The 25,733-nt window shown below is 42.2% G+C and overlaps 1 protein-coding gene across 1 annotated transcript in view; it reads left to right on the forward strand.

Moving 5' to 3' along the window:
* The window catches only part of C2H10orf67 (chromosome 2 C10orf67 homolog), a 93,147-nt gene that overhangs the window by 17,061 nt on the left and 50,353 nt on the right, over positions 1–25,733 (forward strand). Inside the window, exons 4-7 of the mRNA XM_060293678.1 lie at positions 7,373–7,528; positions 13,844–13,991; positions 15,079–15,137; positions 25,008–25,073. Of these exons, the coding sequence (XP_060149661.1) occupies positions 7,373–7,528; positions 13,844–13,991; positions 15,079–15,137; positions 25,008–25,073 (429 nt within the window). The remainder of the gene's footprint in view (positions 1–7,372; positions 7,529–13,843; positions 13,992–15,078; positions 15,138–25,007; positions 25,074–25,733) is intronic.

Raw genomic sequence — 25,733 nt, forward strand, 5'->3', positions numbered from 1 at the left:
CTAAGCCATCATCTACTGGAATGGAAAATTGTTATAAGTTGACTTCAAATATTCCCCCATAATGTCTTCCCCATCAAATACTCACGTGTCTTTTTTGGTAACTTTGAAGAGATCTTGCAAACAACTCATAGTTCATTTTGCAGAACTGCAACCTTTTTATGGATAGCAAGTAGCAGTGCTTGTTTCAAGGAAAGCATTTCAGGTTTGTCCTCTTCTTTACTTTCTCAAATGTAGATGAAGATTCAATTCAGAATTACCCAAATCTGTTTCAAGGCTGTCATGTTAAAAAATGAGTTTGTTAAAATGGTCAAATAATAAAATTGTTTTTGTTTATTTTATTTATTTTTAGCTGCATTGGGTCTTTGATGCTGCGAGCGGGCTTTTCTCTAGTTGCGGCCAGCGGGGGCTACTCTTCATTGTGGTGCACGGGCTTCTCATTGTGGTGGGTTCTCTTGTTGCAGAGCTTGGGCTCTAGGTGTGCGGCCTTCAGTAGTTGTGGCACATGGGCTCAGTAGTTGTGGCTCGCGGGCTCTAGGGCGCAGGCTCAGTAGTTGTGGCGCACGGGCTTAGTTGCTCCACGGCATGTGGGATCTTCCCGGACCACGGCTCGAACCTGTGTCCCCTGTATTGACAGGCAGATTCTTAACCACTCTGCCACCAGGGAAGCCCTAAAATTGTTTTTAAAAGTCTCTGAACGGTGGGCTTCCCTGTTGGTGCAATGGTTAAGAATCTGCCTGCCAATACAGGGGGCACGGGTTCGAGCCCTGGTCCGGGAAGATCCCACATGCCGCGGAGCAGCTAAGCCCGTGAGCCACAACTACTGAGCCTGCGCCCTACAGCCCGTGAACCACAGCTACTGAAGCCCGTGTGCCTAGAACCCGCACACCACAACGAAGAGTAGCCCCTGCTCTCCACAACTAGAGGAAGCCCGTGTGCAGCAATGAAGACCCAATGCAGCCAAAAATAAATAAATAAATTTATATTTTAAAAAAAGGAAACCTTATTAAAAAAAATAGTCTCTGAACAGGGAAAGTATTTATTCTTAAAATAGAAGCCTTGCTGTGTTGATTGTCATTGTCTTCCACCTCTGGAGGGTTGCAGAGATATAGAAGATCCCTTTCTAACAACTTTAGATTCCAAATTTTAATGCAGCAAATACTGTCCAGGTGTTAAATGATTTTTACTTCAAATTTTTTTTAAAGTCCTAATAACAGTACTGTGCAATAAAACACCAACATTTCAGTATTTGGAGGGGACTGAATTTTCTGTACCCTGACTTATGAAACCATGATGGGCTTCTGCTAAGGGCAGGACGCGTGCTTTTGGATTGTGACCAATTCCTTTGCCTGGAGCAATGGCCTGAATGAGGCTTTTTGTTGAAAAGAGAGTGAGAGAGAAAACTGCTTAGATGAAATGGCAAGAAACTAAAGACTATAAAGAAGAGTTACAAAATAAATCATCCCATACTCACCGAGACACAAGCTGTATGAAGCATCTTCCCCTTTAACTCTGCCCTTTCTCCTGTGTGATCACCCCCTTGCCTTCTCTAGTGCGGCAGGATGTGATAAGGGTGTCCTTCCACCTCTAGATGTAGGGAGGGCACCTTTCTTATGGGAGATTGATTTCCTGCTTTCACGGAGACAGAAAGGAGGGTCTGAGTGTCCCATTTCTTAAGAAACTTTAATTCAAAATAATCAATATGCCATTGAGGCCCACTTTAGGGCGGCCTACGCTGGGCCCCAGCAAACGATGATGAATTTTGGCAAGCTTAAGGAAAATGGGAGAAAGGCAGGAAGGTGGCCCACTTGACATCATAGAGGCGTTTAAGTTTCAAGGCACCGCCAGGGAACTGCCAGTGCTTTGGTATGACTGGAAGACAAGAAGGCTGAGAAAGTGGTGAGAGGGGATACAGGAAAAGGAACCTACAGAATTTATATTTTATCTCAAAGACATCAAAGAATCATGGTAGAATTCTAAGCAGCTTTCGTGACCTGCTTAGATTTGCAAACTTGAGAGATAAATATTACTGGAGTATTTATGAGACTTGATAAATAATACTTGTCTTCCCTACTGAGGTTCTGGACCAGTTAAAATAAAGTCAGGGAGCCAGCAGACGGAGATCGTCCGTCTTACTGATAACACAGGCTATTCAGTGCTGAACCCCCGAATTTGGCAGATTAACTCCCATCACAGGCAGCAGTGGGCTGAGGAGGTCTCTTCCTGCCAGAGCAGAGCATCTGCTCCCCAAAGAGAAGGGCAAGGGGGAGGGGATGGCCAAGATGTGACCAAGTTCCTTCTTCCAAGGTCTTAATCAGATAATCGATGGAGGATGTCACTCCACGTGGAAGGAAACAACATTCCCTGGGTTTTTCTTCTTCTCTTAATACATTAAACTTAACTGTTTAGCCTGTGATCAACTAGGCGTGGGTCTGAGCCTTGGGGGAGAGGAAAGCCCCGCTCCCACCTTCATGATGCAGCCCCCCCAATACCAACCACCGCTCCTCTGGGGATCCCGAGACTGCTGGTGACCCAGAAGACTCAGCATCGGGTTAGAAGAGTGCATTATTTACATTAAACTCCAAGGTCACTTTGTATCCCCTACTGAGAATTTACTTCCTAGTCTGTTTCTCACCCCAGATTACATCCAGCTGTGTTGACCAATATTGTCTGTCAAGAGGTTTTGCCCATGAGGTCAAATAGCATCATAAAATTATTCTAATAATAAAAAGCCAACAGTTACATCAAATCAACAGATTTGAATATTAACCCCCTACTTTCGACTGCCAAAGGAAAAATTAAATATTAAATTTTCTTGTAAGAAAAGAATTAAAGTCCAAAATAAAATGTTCTTGCCCTCGTGAATTAAAAGACCAAAGACACACTCCTGCCTCCTTCCCCTCCCTGTGCCCTGCATCAGAGCCAAGCTCTCAGGGTGCAGTGTGGTCAGAAGATCGGTTACATGAAGGGAGGGAGGATGGAGCAGATGTCAGTGCCTCAAGCACCATGGGCACCAGTTCTTAACTGCCAGAGAAGGCACTGTACTATGGAAAGGAGACGAGCCATACGTAGTAAACGCTGTGGTGCTGGGCTGGAGTGGGAGGCATTGTGTGAATGTCTGTTCTTTCGTTGTAGATACTAGGATTCTCCAGAGAAGGAGAACCAGTAGGGTGTGTGGGGAGAGAGAGGGGGAGAGAGAGATGGAGATTTAAGGAATTGGCTTCTGTGGTCCCAGAGGCTGGCAATTCTGAAATCTGAAAAGTAGGCTGGCAGGCTGGAGACCCAGGGAAGAACTGATGTTACAGCTCGAGTCTGAAGACACTCTGCAGTTAGAATTCCCTCTTCTTCTGGGAATCTCAGTCTTTCTCTGAAGGCCTTCAAGCTGATTGGATGAGAGGCCCACCCACAGTGTGGAGGATAATCTGCTTTCCTCAAAGTCTCTTCATTTAAATGTTAACCTCACATAGGAAATACCTTCACAGCAACATCTAGGCTGGTGTTTGACCAAATCTCTGGATACTAGAAAAGGAAGCCAGGCTCAAGCCCTCTCCTCCCCTGCAGGCTGCTAGTGTACGGGAGGCTGGGACTGGGAAAGGTCAGGAGCTTTGATGGGTTAAGAGTCAGCTGGATTGGAATTTGGGGGGTTGAGTTTTGGGGTTTTTAAGTTTTTGGGCCCTTCTTTCTTTCCTTCCTTCCTCCCTTCCTCTCCTTTCCCTCTTTCTTCTTTCTTTCTTTCTTTCTTTCTTTCTTTCTTTCTTTCTTTCTTTCTTTCTTCCTTCCTTCCTTCCTTCCTTTCCTTCCTTCCTTCCTTCCTTCCTTCCTTCCTTCCTTCCTTCCTTCCTTCCTTCCTTTCCTTCCTTCTTCCTTCCTTCCTTCCTTCCTTTCTCTTTCTTTCTTTCTTTCCCTCTTTCTCTTCCTTCCTTCCTTCCTTCCTTCCTTTCCTTCCTTCGTTCCTTCCTTTCTTTCCTTCCTTCCTTCCTTTCTCTCTCTCTCTCTCTCTCTCTCTCGAGATCTGTCTTTCTCTTTCTCCCTCTCTCTCTCTCTGTCTCTCTCTTTCTTTCTGTGTTTTCGCTGCTATCTAAGAGTTAAAAAAAAAAGTCATGGCACTTTCCCGAGAGCTCTTCTAAGAGACTGAAACATGAGACAGGATATCAGATTTGAAGGGGTGGTGAAAACAAAACCCTGCTTTCTGCTCACCTCCTCTTGAGCCTAGCTCATTCAATAAACACTAGTAAAACATCAGAAACATTCCTGGAGATGAAGAGAAATGAATCCAATGTGTTTGGGCCTTACGATTACTTTATGAAATGTCAAAAGTGAAACTCTTTTTCTTCCAACGAACTGTGGCCTCCGCTGCCCTGAAGTCCAGAGGGGACGAGTGCATCCTGAAGGCAGGTTGACCCCAGCAATGCCATGTGTGTGCAGCATCTCAGCCCAGTTCCTGGTGGGATTTTTTTTTTTTTTTTTTTGGTACGCGGGCCTCTCACTGTTGTGGCCTCTCCCGTTGTGGAGCACAGGCTCCGGAAGCGCAGGCTCAGCGGCCATGGCTCACGGGCCCAGCTGCTCTGCGGCATGTGGGATCTTCCCGGACCAGGGCACGAACCCATGTCCCCCGCCTTGGCAGGCGGACTCTCAACCACTGCGCCACCAGGGAAGCCCTCCTGGTGGGATTTTAAATGAGCTCCCAGAGGTCGTTTGTGCTGTGTTATAAAGGAGGTGACTTGGCCAGCTTGTCAGGAGCATCTTTGTTTTGCTATTTTTTTAGGAGGACAAATAAATCCATCCTATTCAGAACAAAAAGATTAGTGAGCAAAAAACAAGTAATAAACAAATGGACCCAAGAAGAATGTCTATAAGATATAGAAAGAACAGAGCAGTGGAAGGCAGGTGGGCAGGGCAGGGATGCTAAGGCTTCCCAGAGCAGGTGACATCTGGGTTTGGATGACAAACAGTAACAACAATAATAAACGCTAAGATATAATACTGGGAGCTGACGGTGCTGTAAACACTGTCCAAAATTGTTTACATGCACTATCTTATTTAATTCTCACAACAATTCAGATAGTGTTATTGTTTGTCCCATTTTACAGATGATAAAACTGAGACACAGGGGATTTGAGAAACTTGTTCAAGCTCACAAAGCTACTAAGTGACAGAGCTGGTCCTCAGGCGCAGGCTAACCTATTCTAATGCCATTCAGGAGATTGACAAGTAAGAGCTTATTAGGTGGCCTAGAAATTCCACGTACATGGAGACCTGTGGTCCCACAGTGCTTCTGAGAAATCGCCGGCTGAGTATCAGCACTGATTAAATGCCCAGTCTGGCGGGGCAAGGGGACAGCAGGCTGGCACGAGTCAGGGGCCAGGTCAGCCAGCAGCAGAGCAACAGGGGTACCATTTTGTCCATTGTGCTAACGGACCTGGACTTTAGCCTATGGGGACGGGGAGAGTTGCATTTTAGAAAGATCGGTTTGGCCACAGGGTGGAGATTGGTTGGAGAGGACAAAAGAAAAGTCAGGGAGGTGAGTTAAGGGCTAGTACAATAGTCCAGGTGAAGACAAGGACTCCGACTATAACTGAGCAGGACCCTAGGGGGCATTCCCGGGACAGAGCCCTCCCCCAGGTCCCCTGCTATAGCTCCTCTCTGAAGTACCCAGATAACATTATCTGATGCACATTTCCTGAGTTGTTTCACAGATGCTAAAACCTCCACCAAATGGAAGATGTTAACCACTTGATGACCATGAGCACCCAGCCCCCAGGCCTCCTGGAGCCTAAGGACTGATAATATTAACCCCTGTGACACCCCCCCCCACCCCACCCCCACTACCTCACCGTCAGCCACTCTGAGAATGGTGCACGAGCTGATCACACATCCTGGGCTCCCTTCCCTCACCTGGCCTTTAAAAATATTTTGCTGAATCCCATCAGGGAGCTCGGGTTTTTTGAGCGTTAGCTGTCCCGGACTCCCGGCTTGGCGCCTTACAATAAACACACGGCACCGCAACCCGGTGTCAGTAGATCGGCTTTGCTGCGTGCGGGCGAGCGGACCCGGATTTGGTGGTAACGTGAAGGCGGGGGAACAGGGAAGGGGAGGGTGGGCTCGGGAGTGATTTAGGGGTGGGTTGAACGGATTTGGTGAGGTGAGGGGGGAGGGGGTCCTTAAAATGACGGAAAATCGGTTTCTGGCTTGGGCTGCTGTTATAAATGGGGAAGGTAGAAAGGAGGAGAGTGAAGATGGGCAACCTCCGCTCAGACCTGTTGGATTTGAGCTGCCCTGTCACTTACACCCAGAGCACCAGTGGGGTAACTTAGTCTCTGCAGAGCGTTTGAACTGTAGACATAAACAGAGTAGATGTGAAAAATAGATCTACATACTCAGTGCTGTTCTTTAAAATCTCCCAATTAGAAAGCTATATTGTCATATGGATTGTTCTGTTTACACTCTTTTTAACTCTACTGCATATTCACTTACTGATGTTTTTCATCAGTGTGGTGTAGACTGTGTCAGTGTTATGCCCTTAGCTTGACTCTTAATGCTACCTCGATGTATTATTATTCTTCTCAGTCTGCCGGTGTTCATCGTATAATATTAGAACAATTTTAGTTTGTAAATCTAATTCTTTGAAATATAATATATTAGCAGATATGGTTAGGTTTTACTATATTTCCTGTATGTCCATGTGTCCAAACGTATTAGTAACAAACAAATGATAAAAATAAAATAATTCTTCTGTAATTCACAGATGCTGTGATTCACTCTGTAATTCACAGAGTCCAAAATGGACAAAATGCTTTTGCATGTCTGTGTTGAAAATGAGATTTTTATATGTCGGCAGTAAAGCACGGCATCATTTTAAAGCATTTTTCCTTGTTTTGGTCTTGTGATACAATTCTTCAGAGCAATGGCTGCAAATAGGTTAGCACCTCAATGCTTAAAATAGGCTGTCAAGAAATGGTTCTTCTTTTGTTCACATCTCCATTCCAAACCACTGAGGGAATTAGTTGCACCGCTGAAGTGCATTTCCTTTCTTACATCGTCAAAATTTTTGCTGCCTTCCTTTGTAGAAGAAGATTGAGGTAGCACATTCACAATCATGATGTGGATTTCCTATTAAGGTTTACTATTATTATTATTAATATTACTGGCATGGCTGACGCAGTCAGACTCATGCTTTGTCTCATAGAATAATACTGTGCTGTATACCATGACACTTCAGTGTATTGTTCAATATAAGCAGAGTTGTTTACTAAAACTTGTGTGCCAGTTGCAAAAATAAAATAACTTTACAAGACAGGAGCTTGAATAAAACATGAAATGGTTTCTGCTGGTGCTAGCATAGTGTCTGACTTTTAATGCTGCTTTTTCCCCCCAGAAATTCTTTGAGGTGGAAGAAGAGAAGACACCTGTGCATGACGCAATGACTGTCAAAATGAATATTTTGTTAAAAAAACTGAAGGAGAAAGAAGAACTCATTAAGGAATTAAGAGAAGAACTGGACCAGTGTGAAGAATTTGGATCTCAAAAAGTTGTAAGTTTCACAGCAAAGAGTAATTCATTTTAATACATATAAATGAAGTTACAACTGTCTAAAAGCTTGGGGTCGGAATAAAGGGATTACAATGCATGTATCTTGGGTATCTCTCCACAACATAAGCCAGTCCAACCTTTTTGTGCTCGACACCATATTCTAGAAAACCCATAATAATTATAAGTAGGAGCAATATAATTGTTCTCAATTTTTATTTGTAATAGAAATAAAATAACCTATCTCCCACTACAGAAATTTCCCCACCCTAGAAGAAATGTAAAGAGATTTTTGTTTTAATTTGGAAGAGTCCCACCTTTTTTGCAGTCCAGATAATTTGAAAGACACAAAACAATCTCAAGTCAGAGGCTTCCAAGAAACCAACTTGGAACAGGATGACCTTAAGTGGAAATGTCAAGAAGGAAAATTCTCAGAGGGTTTTTGCCCTCTTCTCCCCTTTGCAGTAGGAGCCAGAAGCTGCTTTACTGCTCAGAGCACTGACAGAACAAAAAATGCAAAGAGAGAGAAAGCAGAAAGGAGAGCTTAGCTGCCTGTCAAGGAGGTGAATGTGAAGGATCTGGAAAGTGTGGACCCTAGAGGAGAGTTTATTTTCATCTCAGATCAGCTCTGAGCTGCCGGCTGTACTGCCCAACCACAGCGCAGAGCCATAGAGGGGTTTTCGTATTAGGTTCTAGGAGCAAGAAGTGGATTGTTTGAGTAGGAGAGGCAAGCAGGGAGGCCAGAGAATCACAACCTGTTGAGTGTCAACTGGCAGGGTTACCTCCTCACATCACAGCGCAGTTTACCGATAAGGAAGCTGACTTACACCCCGGGCACAGCTGGTAAATGCTGACGTGACATGAGAACCGAGGTCCAGCTGAACCCAAAGGCCCGCATGAGGAGGGAGGAGCTCTGTATAGAGGAAGAATTAAAGTTGCTATATATATATATATACACACACACATTATATTATTATAATAGATTATGGTATTATGGTCTATAGGTATATCATTATAATGTATGTTATAATTAATATATAGTGTATATTAATACCTGTGTATAGATACGCATAAATATCGACACATGCATATATATGTATGGAAGAAGCCTGAGAAGTTATACATCAAAGTGTTAACACTAGGAAGAAACACTTATGGTTTGCTGGGCCCTTTAAGTGCAGTCCTTGGTTTATCTAAGTCCCACACTAGTATTCTTACTTAAAACCCCAAAGTTAGAAAAGATAAGAAATTGAACTTGCGCCATTCTAAAGGACTTTATTTACGAACGGGGGAAGGAGTGCTTTGTTTAATCTATTAGAATTCTCTATGTTCTAAAAAAACCAGAGCATCTTCTAAGCAATGTGGTATTAAGGATTATTATCATAGACCTAATAAAATTGAATATTATTTCTTTGTATATGTTCTGGTTGCCTTGGAGGGAGAGGCACATCCAATTTTTGCATTTACTTTTCTTGTCTTAGATCTACATTTACTCTTATTTTTTGGAGAAAATAATTTAACAGAAAAGGTTAAAATAAGACTAACAGTTTTGGCTTTTAGTCCTGACTTGGCTACCAATGTCCAGCATCAGTTAGCAAGGCAATTTTGATCCATTTGTTTCCCATTTGTGAAATGGGAGGTGATACCTGCCTAGCCAACAGAGTTATGAGGAGGATACCCGTTGTAGTGGATATGAAATGCTGTGAGTTCTTTGAAGAAAGACGTGCATATAAATTCTAGTTATCATTATGAGGAAATACACAAGTCCTCATGACTATCTGGTTTACATTCCATGAAATGCACTGCTGAGAACATCCCAATTCGGTAATTGAGCTTCTTCCAGTAAAACACGAGGTCTTTCTTGGTGTGTTTACACCTCTGAGTGTCCTCAGCCCGTTAACTGGTCTGTCTGGATGGCCTGAGTATAGGGGATGAGGGTGGATGGGGCTTGGTGAGGACCACAGAAAGTGGCAGGCCTGCACCCCGCTCTTGTATAAGAAGGCGTTCTCTGGCTCGGGTGGCATCCTGAAGACCTTGGCTGTTTCACTGTAGTTTGTCCCCAAGGACACCACATCAGTCTTTCTGTAAACACCTTAAGATTTGAGGAAAGTGAGACTTCTGATGAACTGGGTATATACATTTTTCCCAGCTTCTTAGGACCCCAGCAAAGCGCCAGGCTGACTGAGGACAGCGCAGAGCAGGGCTAGTGTACATTTGGGAGGACGGACATGAACACTGCAAAAGCAGATCACGGGTTATATAAAATAAACGTCTGAAAATTTCTTTTTAAAGATCCTCTAAGAACTAGCTTTCCTAGAACTCCATGCCACTCAAGTTCTAGGTGAATTACCTTTTAAATTTGAAATTTCATCTAATACGACTGCTCCCTCTAGTGGTGTAAAAAAACTTGCGACAGCAAGTATCTGAAACTAGATTTGGAAAACCGAATTTGGAGAAACAATTTAGAAAATTTCAATGCAGCAATGGAAAAAACTTGTAAAAAGCTTGAAATAAGCAAACTGAATAAACAGTAAGGAAACGCTCTAGTTCTTTCTCATAGTCCAATTATATAAATCGCTCTATAGTTACTAGTCATAATCCCTCTCTAGGACTGTTGTAGAATGAAATCTAAGAATATGATAGGAAAGGGAAGGTTTAATAAACAGCTAATTTAACTTATATTTATGACAAAATGGAAATCAGAAAAAAGAATCTCTTCAAGTTCCAGAAGCCTCATCTCTCCAGGTCAGAACACCCTTAATGTTGAATTCCCGCCCCCACTCCCACCCCGACCCCAGACCAACTACATTCAAGGGCTGAGTGTCTTTGCAGATTCTGTAAAAACCTGCAATGACTTAATGGCACACTGCTGTAGTTATCAGGTTGCCATGCAGTACGCTGATAAATCCACTGGAGAATTGCTAAAGAAACTAGCCTGTCGAGGTATGTGTGCCTGTGTGTCTATGTGCCCAGGCACATGCATATGTGCTTTCAGTGCAATTGGAGTTGTTTTGAAAAGATTTTTCATTTTTGTTTCTTACCCAACATGGATGATCTATGCAACTATCACACCCACATCCCCTCACCCCCACCAACAGGTGAATGTAACTATTTGTTGCTGACAGTTCTGAAACAGAGCTGTCATTCAAAAGTGGCAGCTCTGCAGGGCTACACTGCCCCAGTGTGCCGCTTTCCTGGTTGTCACTCACTGGGAAAGCACCTGCTCGTCTCCGTGACTGCCATGCAGCATGGGCATGCAGCAGAAGCCCACTCCACCCGCAGCCTCAAATTGAGATGTCCAAGTACTGTACGTGGAGCCTGCAGGATTGAGACGCCAAAATGGCAGAAGGGAGACTGCTGGGAAGGCACCTGCGGTGCTCCAAACGGTGCTTCTCGGCCTTTATTGTGTTATTGTGTGTATGGGTCACCTGCAGCTCTTGTTAAGATACAGATTCTGGGCTGGGGCTGGAGATTCTGCATTTTCAAAAAGCTCCCAGGTGATGCTGAGGCTCCTGGTCCTTGGACCACATTTTGAGTGTCAAGGCTCTGGAGCACACCTGTTTTCAGAAACGATTCTTTCATGACTCAGTTTGGGATTCTGAAACCTGGGAACAGTGATACTGCACATCTTGGCTCACAAGAGAAGTAGACCAATGTAAGCCACCACTTGAAGTCCTGGCGCTCACTACACGATAGAAAAACTCTAAACTGGCAAGTTACTTTATAAATTTAAATTTCCAGAGTGACTGTGGATCACACACAGCCTGTCTTAGGCTATAATGTGGCTTTTAATAGCTTTAACTAGTTAACCACCTTTTTTTTTTTTGCGGTACGCGGGCCTGTCACTGTGTGGCCTCTCCCGTTGCGGAGCACAGGCTCCGGACGCACAGGCTCAGCGGCCATGGCTCACGGGCCCAGCCGCTCCGCGGCATGTGGGATCTTCCCGTACCGGGGCACGAACCCGTGACCCCTGCATCGGCAGGCGGACTCTCAACCACTGCGCCACCAGGGAAGCCCAGTTAACCACCTTTTAATGATCTCCATCCTTCTTAACTTCGGTTTGTTAATGCAGTTTGTTTTAAAGAAGTCTCATGGTTTAAGTGAGCCAAAGCTAGTGGTGTGGGCAGATGGTCGAAGGAACACCACCACAAAACCTGCCACTCAGAGTGTAACAGATGACCGTAGCCGCCCAGAACTATCCCTTTGTTCATTTTGCTAATGAGTGTCCTCATTGCTGTGAGAATCTGAATAGTTAATTACTTGCAGTTCCTGCAGCTGACAGATGGTGGGGACAGAGCTAAAGGTTAACCTTTCAGGAAGAGGGGCTGTCGATGGATTTGTGGAGAAAAAAACCCCTCGAGTTGGACGTGTTTCCTTGTTTCCTGCTTTTCTACCAGATTTTTAGAAAACGCACTTAGGTGTTAGCTGCTACCACTGGTAAATTTTACACTTCATCTGATTAATTCAGATAGTTCTCGTTTAGTTTATAATAATGAGCGCTCACGTAATCCACAGTGGATGTTCATTTTCTGCCACTGTTAGGAAACGTATGCTTAAGGCTATTAAGGCAAATGTTGTTTGTCTTTAAGAAAGCTTTTTTAGTCCATAAATACATTCTGTGATGTTCTCAAGTTGAACCATGTGGGACAAGAAATTAATGACTGGGATTCTTTATTAAGAAAACAGTGTTGTTTCTTAGCTATTAGATTTGTTAGTTAAGAATGAATTGGGGTTAAATAATTTAAATGAATGGTGACTCAAAATCATGAAGATTCATAATTGGGCTTAGTGCAAAATTTAACATTATTTTAAATATTAACTGATATAACTAACTTCATTAGTAAGTCACTTGTTTTTCAAGGATTTATTCATGTACTATAAAACATTGTACCCACTTATTTTTCTTTTTAACCATTATAACCACAGAGGAAAACATTTTTAATAATTTACTTTCAGATATCTCTAAAGTTAAATCAAAGTATAGTTTCAAAGGGACACCAGTTATATTGGGAGGAATGGTTTTGTTTTTGAGAGGAGAATTTATTCTTGTGTATTTGCAATCATGGCATTGCTACAAAAAGAATAGCTTATAATTCACCTGAAGATTAAAGTTCAAAAGTATTTCTAGTGTTTATATTAATTTTGAAGGAAGGCATGTAGACGCTTTTCTCTTTTAGTGTAACAATACAATGACTTTCAAACATGCTGTTTAATATTTTGAGATTGCATAATCAGTTTAATATTGTATCATCATGAAGTATAAAGTTCTGCACCAGCTTCTCCAATTCATTACATCTTAATTCAAAAAAAAAGTGTGGCAATAAAATCTAGACAGCCATAAGCAAGCATATTCAGATGTTTTCAAAAGCTTTGAAACAAACAAGAAGAAGAAGAAGAAAAGAAGACTAGCTGTCCCCATAAGCTTCTACTGCGTAAGAAAAAGCTTCTCCCATAATGGACATGGCAAGATTTAAACAAAAGACGCACATAATAAAAATGTAAATGAGTTTGCTTTACTAAAACTATAACTTTAAAGTCTTTTGTTGTAAGTTATCCTGAAACCTTCTTACAAGGTAATCACTGTTTGCATAGAGATTTAAACCGAAGTCCTCAATAGCATTAAACGCCTGCACAGTCCCAGTGTGACAGGCATGCAAAGCCACGTTAATGTTCAGAATATGAATTGCCTCTGGGTGGCTCCTTCACCAAGCAGAAAACCAACTGTGTGGTTATCCGTGTGCCTGATGGACTCCATGCGGCTCCCAGCCTGAAAACGTCACCACTTTGACATGTGATGTGCTCCTCATGACACTGGCAGCACTGACACTGGGGAATGCCACAAAGGCGACAAGCCCCCCTCCTTAGCCGTGCGCTTTGCCCCGCCCCCCCCGGCGCTGCTGCCCTCCCCCCCACCCTCCCACCCCCCCACCCCCCCGGCTGCTGCCCATCCGCGGTCTCCCCAGCCTGCCTGGTTACGGGCGGACAGCACTTCAGACACACACAGAGGGAAGTGTGGGTGGAGGGGCCCCAGCTGCCTCCATAATGAATTGACCTGAATGATGAGGGCACACAAACAGTATGATATGCATTATTCCTGTCAATAAACTGTCCCCATGTGCTGTGGTCTTTGTACAGAATGTACTGCAGCCTTTCTCCCAGCAAGCTCTATTTAGTCTCCTTCCTTTTTACTATTCATATTATAAGTGTGTAATAGAATTCAGAAAATTATATGATAGCTCTTCTGTATCTGTATTGTCTTGTGTTGCATATTTAAATCCTTGGCTCCCTGCTTAGAAATATGGAATTCTCCATCTTTTAGGACTCTTTTATCAAAGACGACAGCCCTCTAAGAACAGCTCTGGAAAAGGAAAATTTGGAGTACAAAGTGGAAAATGAGAGACTGCTTCAAGTCATTTCAGAACTCGAAGAAGACATCCGACTCAATCTAAAAGAAAATTCATTATTAGGTAACATTTTAAAGTCATTTTTGAGAAAACTCTACATTGGGCACTTTATAAAATTCATAACCATGCTTGTCTTTTCCAAACATATGTTTGTTTGGTTACCTACATTTAAAACATCAGTTCGTTAGCCACTTTTCATTTTCATTCTTTTCTTGAGACAGAAATTGGTCATACTCCCCCAGCCATGCCTTTTTAACTCAGGGTGGTTGTTTTCTAAGCCAAGCATTGTGCTAATCAGTATTCTATATCACTTAGAAATATTATAAACAAATAGAAACTTGTGCTGATTTCTGTTTCATGTGCTTAATTATCTAAAATTTATAACATTTTAATATTTAAGCATATATATTGGGGTGTGCTTTGTGGAGAAACAGAGTTGGCCCTTCAGAAAAATATGCTACTACTTACTACATTATCTTCAATTTTTGGTACAAATGTTAAGTTCAAATTTCCATTTGTAGACTTTATACCCTCTTTTTTATATCTATAAACAGTGGTAAATATTGCATTTAAATCACCAAGTTAGATTGCTTTAACGTCTTTACACGTACTGCTATCTTTGTATTTATGTTAGTCACACAATGATATCCTTAATCTGCAGTATGAAAAGCTATGAGTAGGCAATTCAAAATTTACAGCAAAACATTGATACAATCAGATATAGGACAATATTCCTTGAATGTAAAATTATCCCACGTCAGTGTAGTTTCGTTTCTCTTCTGATGTGGTATAGTAATGCTTTTTCAGGTTTCGGTAGTTCTTACTGAGTCATAAAGTACCACCTGCTAAAGCCGTTTGTATTGGCTGTGACTAACAGCAGAAATATCTCTTGCTAGTATCGATGAAAAGCTTTCAACCCTGAGCCACACTTGGATCTTGAACTTAGTTCTTAATCCCTATCTGACCAGCCATCTGAACAGCAGGAAGAAGGCTGTGAATGTCAAGGGCAGTTGTGAAGGTCACAGTCCTGCTAGGACTTGCGTCCACCATGCCTGCCAGCAGTGTACAGCCTGCCCTGAAGCAGGCAGATTGAATACAGGGCCATAAGCTTGTAATTTCATGCTTGGCCTCTCTCTCCTTTTGTTTACAGAAGATGAAATTATAAGTCTGAAAGAGATGGCAGAAAAGGATCATAAAACCATTCAAAAGGTACTGTAACTTTTTTGCATTGATGAATGACTCTTTTCAATGGCAATATCAGCATAATTGGTGAAATAACCCTGTGTCCCCCTTGCCTTATGATGTAGAGAAAAGTCGGTTTCTGTTTTTAATCTCGCCCGTTACTCAGGATTATTTCTTTAGTAATGAAAAAGGATTCCATCTTGAAAACAAATTCATGTTTTCTTTTATTTGGGATAACTGAGTATCTACCTTGTTGACTGTAAGAACTGAAAAAGCATATGACACAGGGAGTCCGAAGATGTGCTTGTGGAAAAATGATATTATTAAAAATGAGCAGCCTTATTTTCAGATCAGATGTTGGTTTATGTTCATTTTTCTGTATATGAATGAACTGGGTTTGTATATCCAGGAAATCTGTATTTAGAGCAGGAAATTCTTTTGATATCATGAAGATCAAGATTTCCTGGGGCATCAAATGCCGCAGGACCGCGGTAGTTCCTGCCCTCTACACCCAGGTCAGGGGCTCCTGCTTTGTGCTTTCTTAGCTCTCAAAACCCTTTTCTGTGATGGTCAGTCTGCCTTGCCGAAGACCCCACAACCCAGAGACAGTACTGTCTTTCGGTCTCTGATCTCTTCCCAGCGCTCAGCACCGTGCCGGCACACTTAAAAATAAAAATACTCTTTGAGTGACTCAGAGAATGAGAATGTAGTTAGAGTTCATAAAATTTATAGACGAAACGTGGATTTACATCCTCGATTATTCCAAATAAACATAAAGGTTTCTGTGAACTGAATCGAGTAGTAATTTTTAAATAAAAATTAAGTAAAATTGGATAAGATTAAAAATTCAGTTCCTCAGTCACACTAGCCTCATATCCAGAGCTCAGGTGACTTAGATTCAGGTTTCAACCTGATTTTGCAGCTCTGGGTATTCTTAGGTTTTAGATAAAATGACTTCCAAGAACTGTTTTGTAAACAAATGTATGCCATGATCGGTCAGAGCTGGGAGATGTCTTCTGTGATCACTGAATCCATCACAGGTTTTCACAACATGATGTCATTTTCTTGTGCTTCATCCTATTTTCAGTGATGAGGGTACAAATGCCATTCTTACAGAGATAACAAGAGTCTACAGAACTGACAAGTTTAACTTTCTTGGCATCAAATTCTAAGGTTAAAAAAGAAATCTCAGCTTTCTAGTTTCGCTTAATAACCTGCAAGGGAACCATCTCCGTTTATGTAAATGTTTCTTAAACTACTCAGTCAGTACTGTCTCTGGGAAAGATGAGTCCGATGAGCCTACTCTTCTCTGGGGGCAGTTCAAGGAAATTAAAGCAGAAACTCTCACCGTTAAGCCATTAGCCCCTGAGTGGCTGGTTATACCCTCTGTGGGTTTAAGTATTTCGATTAAATGCTGCCTCAGCTTTCTAGAGCCGCAGTGCCCCATGGTAGCCACCAGCCATGGGTGGCTGCTGAACACTTGTGTCTAGTGCAACTGAGAAGCTGAATTTTAAATTGTTTAATTTTAATTTTTAAATTTCAGTATAAAAATACTGATATTTGTTTCAGTTACTGAAAACTTTTATGTATATTTTGAATAACTTGAATATGTGAATCTACCTTTTTATTTGTAAATTTTATGAAATCTAAATGCAGATCAAGTATCTCCCATGAAATTTTAGCCCCCGAATTGAGATGTGCTCTAAGCGAAAAATACACGCTGGGTTTCAAAGACTTAGGTACCATAAGAAATGTGAAATATCTCACTAATGATTTTTAATGAGGATTATTACCCATTTAAATGATACTATTTTGAATAGCTATTGGGATAAACAAAATATATTATTAAAATTAATTTCACCTGTTTCTTTTACCTTTTTTTTTTTTTTTTTTTTTTGCGGTACGCGGGCCTCTCACTGCTGTGGCCCCTCCCGTTGCGGAGCACAGGCTCCAGACGCGCAGGCTCAGCGGCCATGGCTCACGGGCCCAGCTGCTCCGTGGCATGTGGGATCTTCCCGGACCGGGGCACGAACCCGTGTCCCCTGCATCGGCAGGCGGACTCTCAACCACTGCACCACCAGGGAAGCCCTCTTTTACCTTTTTAACAAGGCTATAAGTTCAACTATAAACTGTAAAGTTTAAAATTATATATAAGACTCACATAATATTTCTATTCAACAGCTCTGTTCTAGACAAATATAGCAAATCCATAGTTTGTTTGATCATCTTTTTTGATCCTGTCTCTTTTCTTTTCTTTTTTTTTTTCTTTATATGCACTGGGCCTCTACCCAGATGAGTGTAGGTATAATTTGGTATTGATCAGGGTTCCTGTTCCATTTCTGACACTATGGCCACTTGGGCTGGTTCCTCATCCTCCTTCCTGAGTCTCACAGGCTTACTGTGTGGACAGAATGAGGTAATGTACGTCAAAGTGCTTTGCCAGTTGGAGAGCAGATCTGGAGTTGTTGAACAAAATGACAGCTGACATTTACCGGTTTGTTTCCAATGTCCTCCACTAAATCAATTAATTCAGCAATGTTCATCAGATGCCTTTTAGTGCCAGGCAGTGCTGAGATACAAAAGTGTTATATACGCACATGCAGCCTTGCTGTGGGGGAGAGCAAGTCTGGAGGGAGAGACAAAAACCATAGGGCAGGGTGATAGGGACTGTAATAGAAGTACGTACATAGAGAAGAGATGCCTGGCTTTACCTGGAAGGTTCTAGAAAAAGGCTTCACCTATTCTTCCACACCTATCTCACACTCCTTCGCTTGAAGTGATTTTTCCAGGTGGGTAGGAGGGCGGAAGAGCTGCATGCAGCGTGTGAATGCATAAAGTGTAAGCTACGCCCGTGGAACTCTGTGATTTGCTATGGCTGGAGCAGGAGGTGGGATCTGGTGAGACCACGTGGTGAGAATTTGTGTTGGGGCAGGAAGAGGGGGGAGTCTGGGGTGTGAGGGAGGAGTAAACAGAACAGGAAGAGAGGAAAGGGGCAGCTCAGAAGCCTCTGGATAAGCCACATATTCCCCTTTTCAGTCCAGGATGCAATTAAAAACAAGTTGAAAATGGGATGGAATTTGGGTAGGCTGACCTCTTGCCGTCTCCATGGGCTAAATGCTGTCAATTATGGGATTCGGTAGCTTTTATGTTTAAATTTTAATAATCAAATGACAGCTGAGTCTGTGTTCCACCTGTGGCTGAATACATGAATTTATAAATTTGTAAATATGAATTTCCTTCTGAGAGGGGACAGTCGTCAGAGATTATAGCCCAGGTGTGATTAGTGTCAGGAAGCAGGGCGGCGTTGCTTGCCGTGGGGGCAGGTGGTCGCACAGACAGCCTGGACTGTAAAGGATCGGGGAAGGCTGGAGGGAGGGCACCGAGGTGACTCCTGGAAGCAAGGTCAGCGTTAGCAGGAAAGGGTGAAGGGGAGGTGGACGAGCCAGAACAAAAGAAAGGAGAGGGCACATGACTTGCTCTGGCCGGAAGGAGGTGTGGGAACAGGGGTGGTGAGAAGCAGGGCGCATCATGGAGGAGTGTTATTCCAAGGGGTTTGAGTTACCTTCTGAACGGATGGGGAGCTTTGAACGTTGGGGCAGGATCGAATTCATGTTTCAGAAAAAAGGTGAACGGGAGGGAGGAAAATCCAGAGCCAGAGAGGCCAGTTAAAAGATTTCTTGTATAGGGCTTCCCTGGTGGCGCAGTGGTTGAGAGTCCGCCTGCCGATGGAGGGGACACGGGTTTCTGCCTCGGTCCGGGAAGATCCCACATGCCGCGGAGCGGCTAGGGCCGTGAGCCATGGCCCCTGAGCCTGCGCGTCCGTAACTAGGGGAAATATAAAGTCCGAAACAGAAGGAGGGCGGTGACACGGGGATGAAGGGGATGGATGAATTCAAGAGATGGTTAGGCAGTAAAAGCTGTGGTCTTTAAGAAGGTTGAAGGCCAGAGAGATTAAGCAGAGAGAAGTGAAGACTGACATTCAAATGAAAATGACAATAGAGGTAGAGCAGGGGGAAAGCAGGAGAGAGAGTGGCTATCACAGAAGCCAGGCAAGAGTTTCAAAGAGAAAGGACTCATTCCGCGTGCCCAGCGCTGCCCGGAGGCCAGGTGTGCAAAAGGCTAAAAAGGGAGGATTGGACAATTAGCTTTGGCAAGTAAAATGACCCTGGTAATTAATGAGGGTCATTTACTGGAACGTGGAAGCAGTTGAGAATGGGGGGTGAATGCAGACGTGGAGACAGTGGGTTTGTGCAACTTTCTAGAAGTTTGGCTGCGAATGGCCAGGGAGAGGTCGGGGAGTAGTTGGAGGGGGACATGGGGTTGAGGAAGGAATTTTTTAAAAGATGAAACTAGAGTATTTTTAAATGACGTCGATGGAAAGAAGAATGAGAGGGTAAAAGTACAACAGAGAGAAGAGATCATTGCTGAGAGACATCTACGGAGGCAGGAAGGGTTGGGGCCAAGGGCCTTGGTGTTCGCCAGTAACTGATGCCCATTGGAAACTTAATGACACTTCTTTTCAGACCAAGGTATAAGACTCAACACAAAATCTTTTCCTTTCCTTCCACTTCTCATTCCTTTACTTTTCTAAACCCACCGTTCAGCCTTTCACATCTTCAACTACACCACCACCTCCCCTTCTGAGGCTCTCATGTAACCAGTACCCACTGTTCCCCGGCCTTGCTCAGGGATTGAGCTGTGCCATTGGAGACAAGCTGATCCTTGCCTTTAGGTGCTATGCCCTTCCTCTACCCATCCTTTCCCTTGGATCTAATTAGCATCCTTAAAAAAAAACAAACTTATTGATTGATTGATTGAAGTACAGTTGGTTTACAATGCTATATTAGTTTCAGGTGTATAGCAAAGTGATTCAGTTATATATATACATATATATATTCTTTTTCATTTTCTTTTCCATTATGGTTTATCACAGGATATTGAATATAGTTCCCTTTGCTCTACAGTAGGACCTTGTTGTTTATCTATTTTGTAGGTAGTCATTTGTGTCTGTAATTAGCACCCTTTCTAACCACCCACTGCCGCTCTTTGCATCATTACCACTTTCCCCAACTCCATATTCCATTCCTCCTCGCGGTTCTCTAATTCACAGAGAACACAGTGGACTCCTGGATTTTTTTTTCCCCTCTCCACTCTCTTGCTCACCCTGTCACTTAGCTTACCTAGCCTCACCTTTACTCCTTCTCATCAGAAGAGGGGACATTCTTCTTTGCCTTGACCCATCCTTCCACCCATTTGCCTGACTCCATCTCTTCCTCCTTCTTTTTTTTTTTTGAATTTTTTTTTATTGGGGTATAATTGTTTTACAATGTTGTGTTAGTTTCTACTGTACAGCAAAGTGGAGTTCCATGTGCTATACAGCAGATTCTCATTAGTTATCTGTTTTATACATATTAGTGTATATATGTCAATCCCAATCTCCCAGTTCATCCCACCACCCCCCTTTCCCCCCTTGGTGTCCATATGTTTGTTCTCTACTTCTGTTCTCTATTTCTGCCTTGCAAACTGGTTCATCTGTACCATTCTTCTAGATTCCACATATATGCATTAACATACAATATTTGTTTTTCTCTTTCTTACTTCACTCTGTATGGCAGTCTCTAAGTCCATCCACATCTTTACAAGTGACCCAATTTCGTTCCTTTTTATGGCTGAGTAATATTCCATTGTATATATGTATCACATCTTCTTTATCCATTTGTCTGTGGATGGACAGGTTGCTTCCATAACCTAGCTATTGTAAATAGTGCTGCAATGAACATTGGGGTGCAGGTGTCTTTTTGAATTATGGTTTTCTCTGGGTATATGCCCAGTAGTGGGATTGCTGGGTCATATGGTAATTCTATTTTTTGTTTTTTAAGGAACCTCCATACTGTCTCCATAGTGGCTGTATCAATTTACATTCCCACCAGCAGTGCAAGAGTGTTCCCTTTTCCACACCGTCTCCAGCATTTATTGTTTGTAGATTTTCTGATGATGCCCATTCTAACTAGTGTGAGGTGATAGCTCATTGTAGTTTTGATTTGCATTTCTCTAATAGTTAGTGATGTTGAGTAGCTTTTCATGTGCCTCTTGGCCATCTGTATGTCTTCTTTGGAGAAATGTCTATTTAGGTCTTCTGCCCATTTTTTATTGAGTTGTTTGTTTTTTTGATATTGAGCTGCATGATCTGTTTGTATATTTTGGAGATTAATCCTTTGTCCATTGATTCATTTGCAAATATTTTCTCCCATTCTGAGGGTTGTCTTTTCGTCTTGTTTATGGTTTCCTTTGCTGTGCAAAAGCTTTGAAGTTTCATTAGATCCCATTTGTTTATTTTTGTTTTTATTTCCCTTACTCTGGGAGGTGGGTCAAAAAAGATCTTGCTGTGATTTATTCAAAGAGTGTTCTTCCTATGTTTTCCTCTAAGAGTTTTATAGTGTCTGGTCTTACATTTAGGTCTTTAATCCATTTTGACTTTATTTTTGTGTATGGTGTTAGGGAGTGTTCTAATTTCATTCTTTTACATGTAGCTGTCCAGTTTTCCCAGCACCACTTATTGAATAAACTATCTTTTCTCCATTGTATGTCCTTGCCTCCTTTGTCATAGATTAGTTGACCATAGGTGCATGGGTTTATCTCTGGGCTTTCTGTCCTGTTCCATTGTTCTATATTTCTGTTTTTATGCCAGTACCATACTGTCTTGATTACTGTAGCATTGTAGTATAGTCTGAAGTCAGGGAGTCTGATTCCTCCAGCTCCATTTTTTTTCTCAACATTGCTTTGGCTATTTGGAGTGTTTTGTGTCTCCATACAAATTTTAAGATTTTTTGTTCTAGTTCTGTGAAAACTGCCATTGGTAATTTGATAGGTATTGCATTAAATCTGTAGATTGCTTTGGGTAGTGTAGTCACTTTCACAAGCTTCCTTCTTCTTCTCCTGGGACCTTTCTTCATCAGCCTCTCTCTCTCTCTCCCTCTGTCTCTCACATGCCTTTAAGCATTTCCCTCTGGCCTACAGATATAGCCAAGCCATCATTCTGGGTGGTGTCCCTTGACCCTGATTACCCCTGAAGTAATTACCATTCACTATTCTTCAAATATCAACTAAAAGAAACCTGTATCTACTAGCCCCTTCTTCACACCCCTGTTGCTAGTTTTTCCTGTTGGTAAGGTCACCATGAGGTTCATCTTGCCCTCAATCCTTTTCAGTCTCATTCCTTCTTGAATCTTCTACTCTCTGTGGCAGGACTATGCCCCATGTCAGAGATGCCCTCTGCAGCAGTGCTTGCTTCTGATGTTTTGCTCAGTCCCTCACACCTTCCCAAGCCATATCTGTCAATGGTTCCTCCTCCTCCATCTTTCACTTGAATGCCGTTCTTGGGAATTCTCTTTATCCTTGGTTTTTGTTTTCTCTCTGGCTGACTTCAGACTCTCCCATAACTGACACATCTGGTTACAAATGACTTCTGAACCTTCCCCCGCTTCATGTTTTCCCTGAACACCACATCTGTAATATTAACTCTGTCCTCACCCTCAATTTCCATGTTACATGCACTGGGAAGACTTCTTTGACAGTCTCCTTCTGTCTCCTATGGTAATTAAGGGCTTCCTCTGTGCCCCCGCATACCTGGGACTATATGCTCCCTGGAGGTCAAGAACTGTGTCTCTCCTTTATTACCTTTATATTAGCTCAAAAATATTTGCTAAAAAATAAATGCTTTACATGTTCATCAAATTCAGTGTCAAATCTTGAACTCATTACTCCTCAAATCTGGACTTGGCTGTGTTCCCCACTTAAATGAATGACATTGGCATCTATCCCAGAGGACCAAGTGACAAATCTAGGGTCCTTCTCTACTTTCTCCTTTTTTCTTTTTCTGGCCATGCCGCATGGCACGGCTTGTGGGATCTTAGTTCCCCAACCAGGGATTGAACTCTGGCCCTCAGCAGTGAAAGCGTGGAGTCCAGGGAATTCCCATCTACTCTCTCCTTCATACCTTATATCTAGTTGGTCATTAGGTCTGTAGACATTCCTTCCAAAATTTACCCCCATCCCCTTTCTCTGCAACAACATTGTCACAGACTTAGTTGAGGCCCCATCATTTCCATAGATTCCTACTTCATTTTCCTGTCTCCACTCTCATCCCCTTCAAATCTAGCTTCCACACCCCTGCTATGGTTATTAATACCCTAATCTTACGTGCTAAAACCTTCAGTGGCTTCCCATTGCCTTCAGCATAAAATCAGGCTACCTCAAAATGTTCTGGGTGATTTTTATGTGCCGGGAGCAGCTAAGCACTTTTACATTTGCTGTCTCAAATTCTTTTCAGAAGAACTCTTCAAAGTAGGTTTTATTATCCTAATTTTATAGATGAGACAACGAAGACCTGAAGCATAGAATTAATTTACCCACACAGCTAGTAAGCAGCAGAGCTCTGATTTGAACTAACCCCAATTCTGCACTTTACACCAGTCTGCCCTCCGCTCCTAATTGAAGTGAACAAGCCCCCTCATAATATCACCCTGAATCTCTGTCTCCCTTCATTTCCTGCCATTCCTGTCTCTATGCACCCTGGGTCCACAAACACCAAACTTTTTCCAGTTCCTCCATTACTCCAGGCTTCTCTGTGGTTACTTTGCTGTTTTTATTGCCATTTTCTCTTCCTCCAACTTGTTGAACTTCTGCAGATCCTTCAAGAACCTTGTCAAATGGCCCTTCTGTGCCATTGACACCGGGTATAGCAGAACTTGTTATAATTACGGTTGCCAGGTTATGTGGATTTTTATGCTTTTCGACTACCTGAAGATTTGACTTATTAACCTTTTTTCTTATGTGTTACAGTTATTTTGTTCACATTGCTCTCCTAGCATACTGTAGGTGCTCCAGGGAAGGGATCTGTTTAACTTCATTTCCCTACCTCCACAGCCGAACAAAATGTCTGGCATCTGAAAGGTGTTCCATACATGTTTATTAAATTAATGAATATATGAATTAATTGAATTGAATGGATGTCAAAACCAAGGGTTGAATTTTGTCAGTGTATATACTACATGCAAATTGCAAATAATCATTTAGAATACTGAGGTGGGGCTTCCCTGGTGGCGCAGTGTTTGAGAATCCGCCTGCCAATGCAGAGGACACAGGTTCGAGCCCTGGTCCAGGAAGATCCCACATGCCACGGAGCAACTAAGCCCGTGCGCCACAACTACTGAGCCTGTGCTCTAGAGCCCGTGAGCCACAACTACTGAGCCTGCGTGCTGCAACTACTGAAGCCCATGCACCCTGTTCTCCGCAACAAGAGAAGCCACCACAGTGAGAAGCCCACGCACTGCAACGAAGAGTAGCCCCCGCTCACCGCAACTAGAGAAAGCACGTGCGCAGCAGTGAAGACCCAACGCAGCCAAAAATAAATAAAGTAAAATAAATTTATAAAAAATAAAATACTGAAGCAAGTCAAGTTGGTACAAAGGCCCTGCAGTATATGCTTTGATGGCTGTTTTCAGTTGTTATGAATATGGCTTGATATGCATATAAATATAGCACCAAAACCTAAAATAAGAGAAATGTTCATATAATGAGTAAAGCAAAATTGCTCTTTTTGATAGAGTAGGACTTGCTTTATTAGACATTGAGTCACATTTTTTGGGGGGTAGGGTGAGAAAGGTTGTAAATAAATTGGCATTTTTATGTATGTTTTGCTTGCTTATATAATAAAAATAATTATATAGTAGTATATCATTATTACATGGTAATCTATGGACATTTAATTTTTGCTTTGATCATATTGGGATCCATTTTCCTCACATTTAGAATCAAAATGTTTCACTAGATTTCACTGAGGAGGACTCTTGAGTATTTTCTTACCTTTAATCAAAATGTAATATTCCTCTCTTTCAGCTAATCAATGGCAGAGACAAATTACTATGTGAGCTTGAGTTTGAAAAATCATTAGTGCAAGAAATGGTAAGGGGATTTACATTATTTCTTAATAAATTTGAATCCAGGAACTTAATCATGAAAGTTTTATAAACTTTATTTGTAACTGTTTACTGTGAACTCTTCATTTCACCTTTATCCATAATCTAAATGCATGCGTAATTATAAACATTTTTTAATGATTGTTTTGGAGAAAACAATTTGAGTAGTTCTTTAATAAATATACGTACAATGTAGAAGAGTCTTATACAAGAAAGAGTATTACAATTTAAAGCAGTGTACAAAATTTTTGTATTTTATTATAGGGATTAAAAAAACAAATATGAGAGCCCAGTATTTTGAAGGATTTACTATTTTTAGTTACAAATTGCCATAAGTGACAACAAAAAAGAGCCCAGCCAGATATTTTGGCATTCTGTGTTAGTCTCATAAGAAAACACTGCCTTTTTATGTTCTTTTAAGCGAACTTTCCAGACGGCTGGTCTTTTATTTTATCAGTTGACTACCCGCCCGCCCCCCCCCCAGGCTCCCCGACTTCACCCCCCGTCCAGCTCATGGTGTCGTACTTTGGCTTTCAACTGATCGCCACTACTATGTCTTTGTTACAGTAAACTGACTGTGTTTATTATAATCAAAAATAAAACACAGCTTGACTGGCGTTCTAAATGTGCTTGAAAAGAATATGAT

Source organism: Globicephala melas, chromosome 2, assembly GCF_963455315.2.
Source record: "Globicephala melas chromosome 2, mGloMel1.2, whole genome shotgun sequence".
Taxonomy (NCBI): domain Eukaryota; kingdom Metazoa; phylum Chordata; class Mammalia; order Artiodactyla; family Delphinidae; genus Globicephala; species Globicephala melas.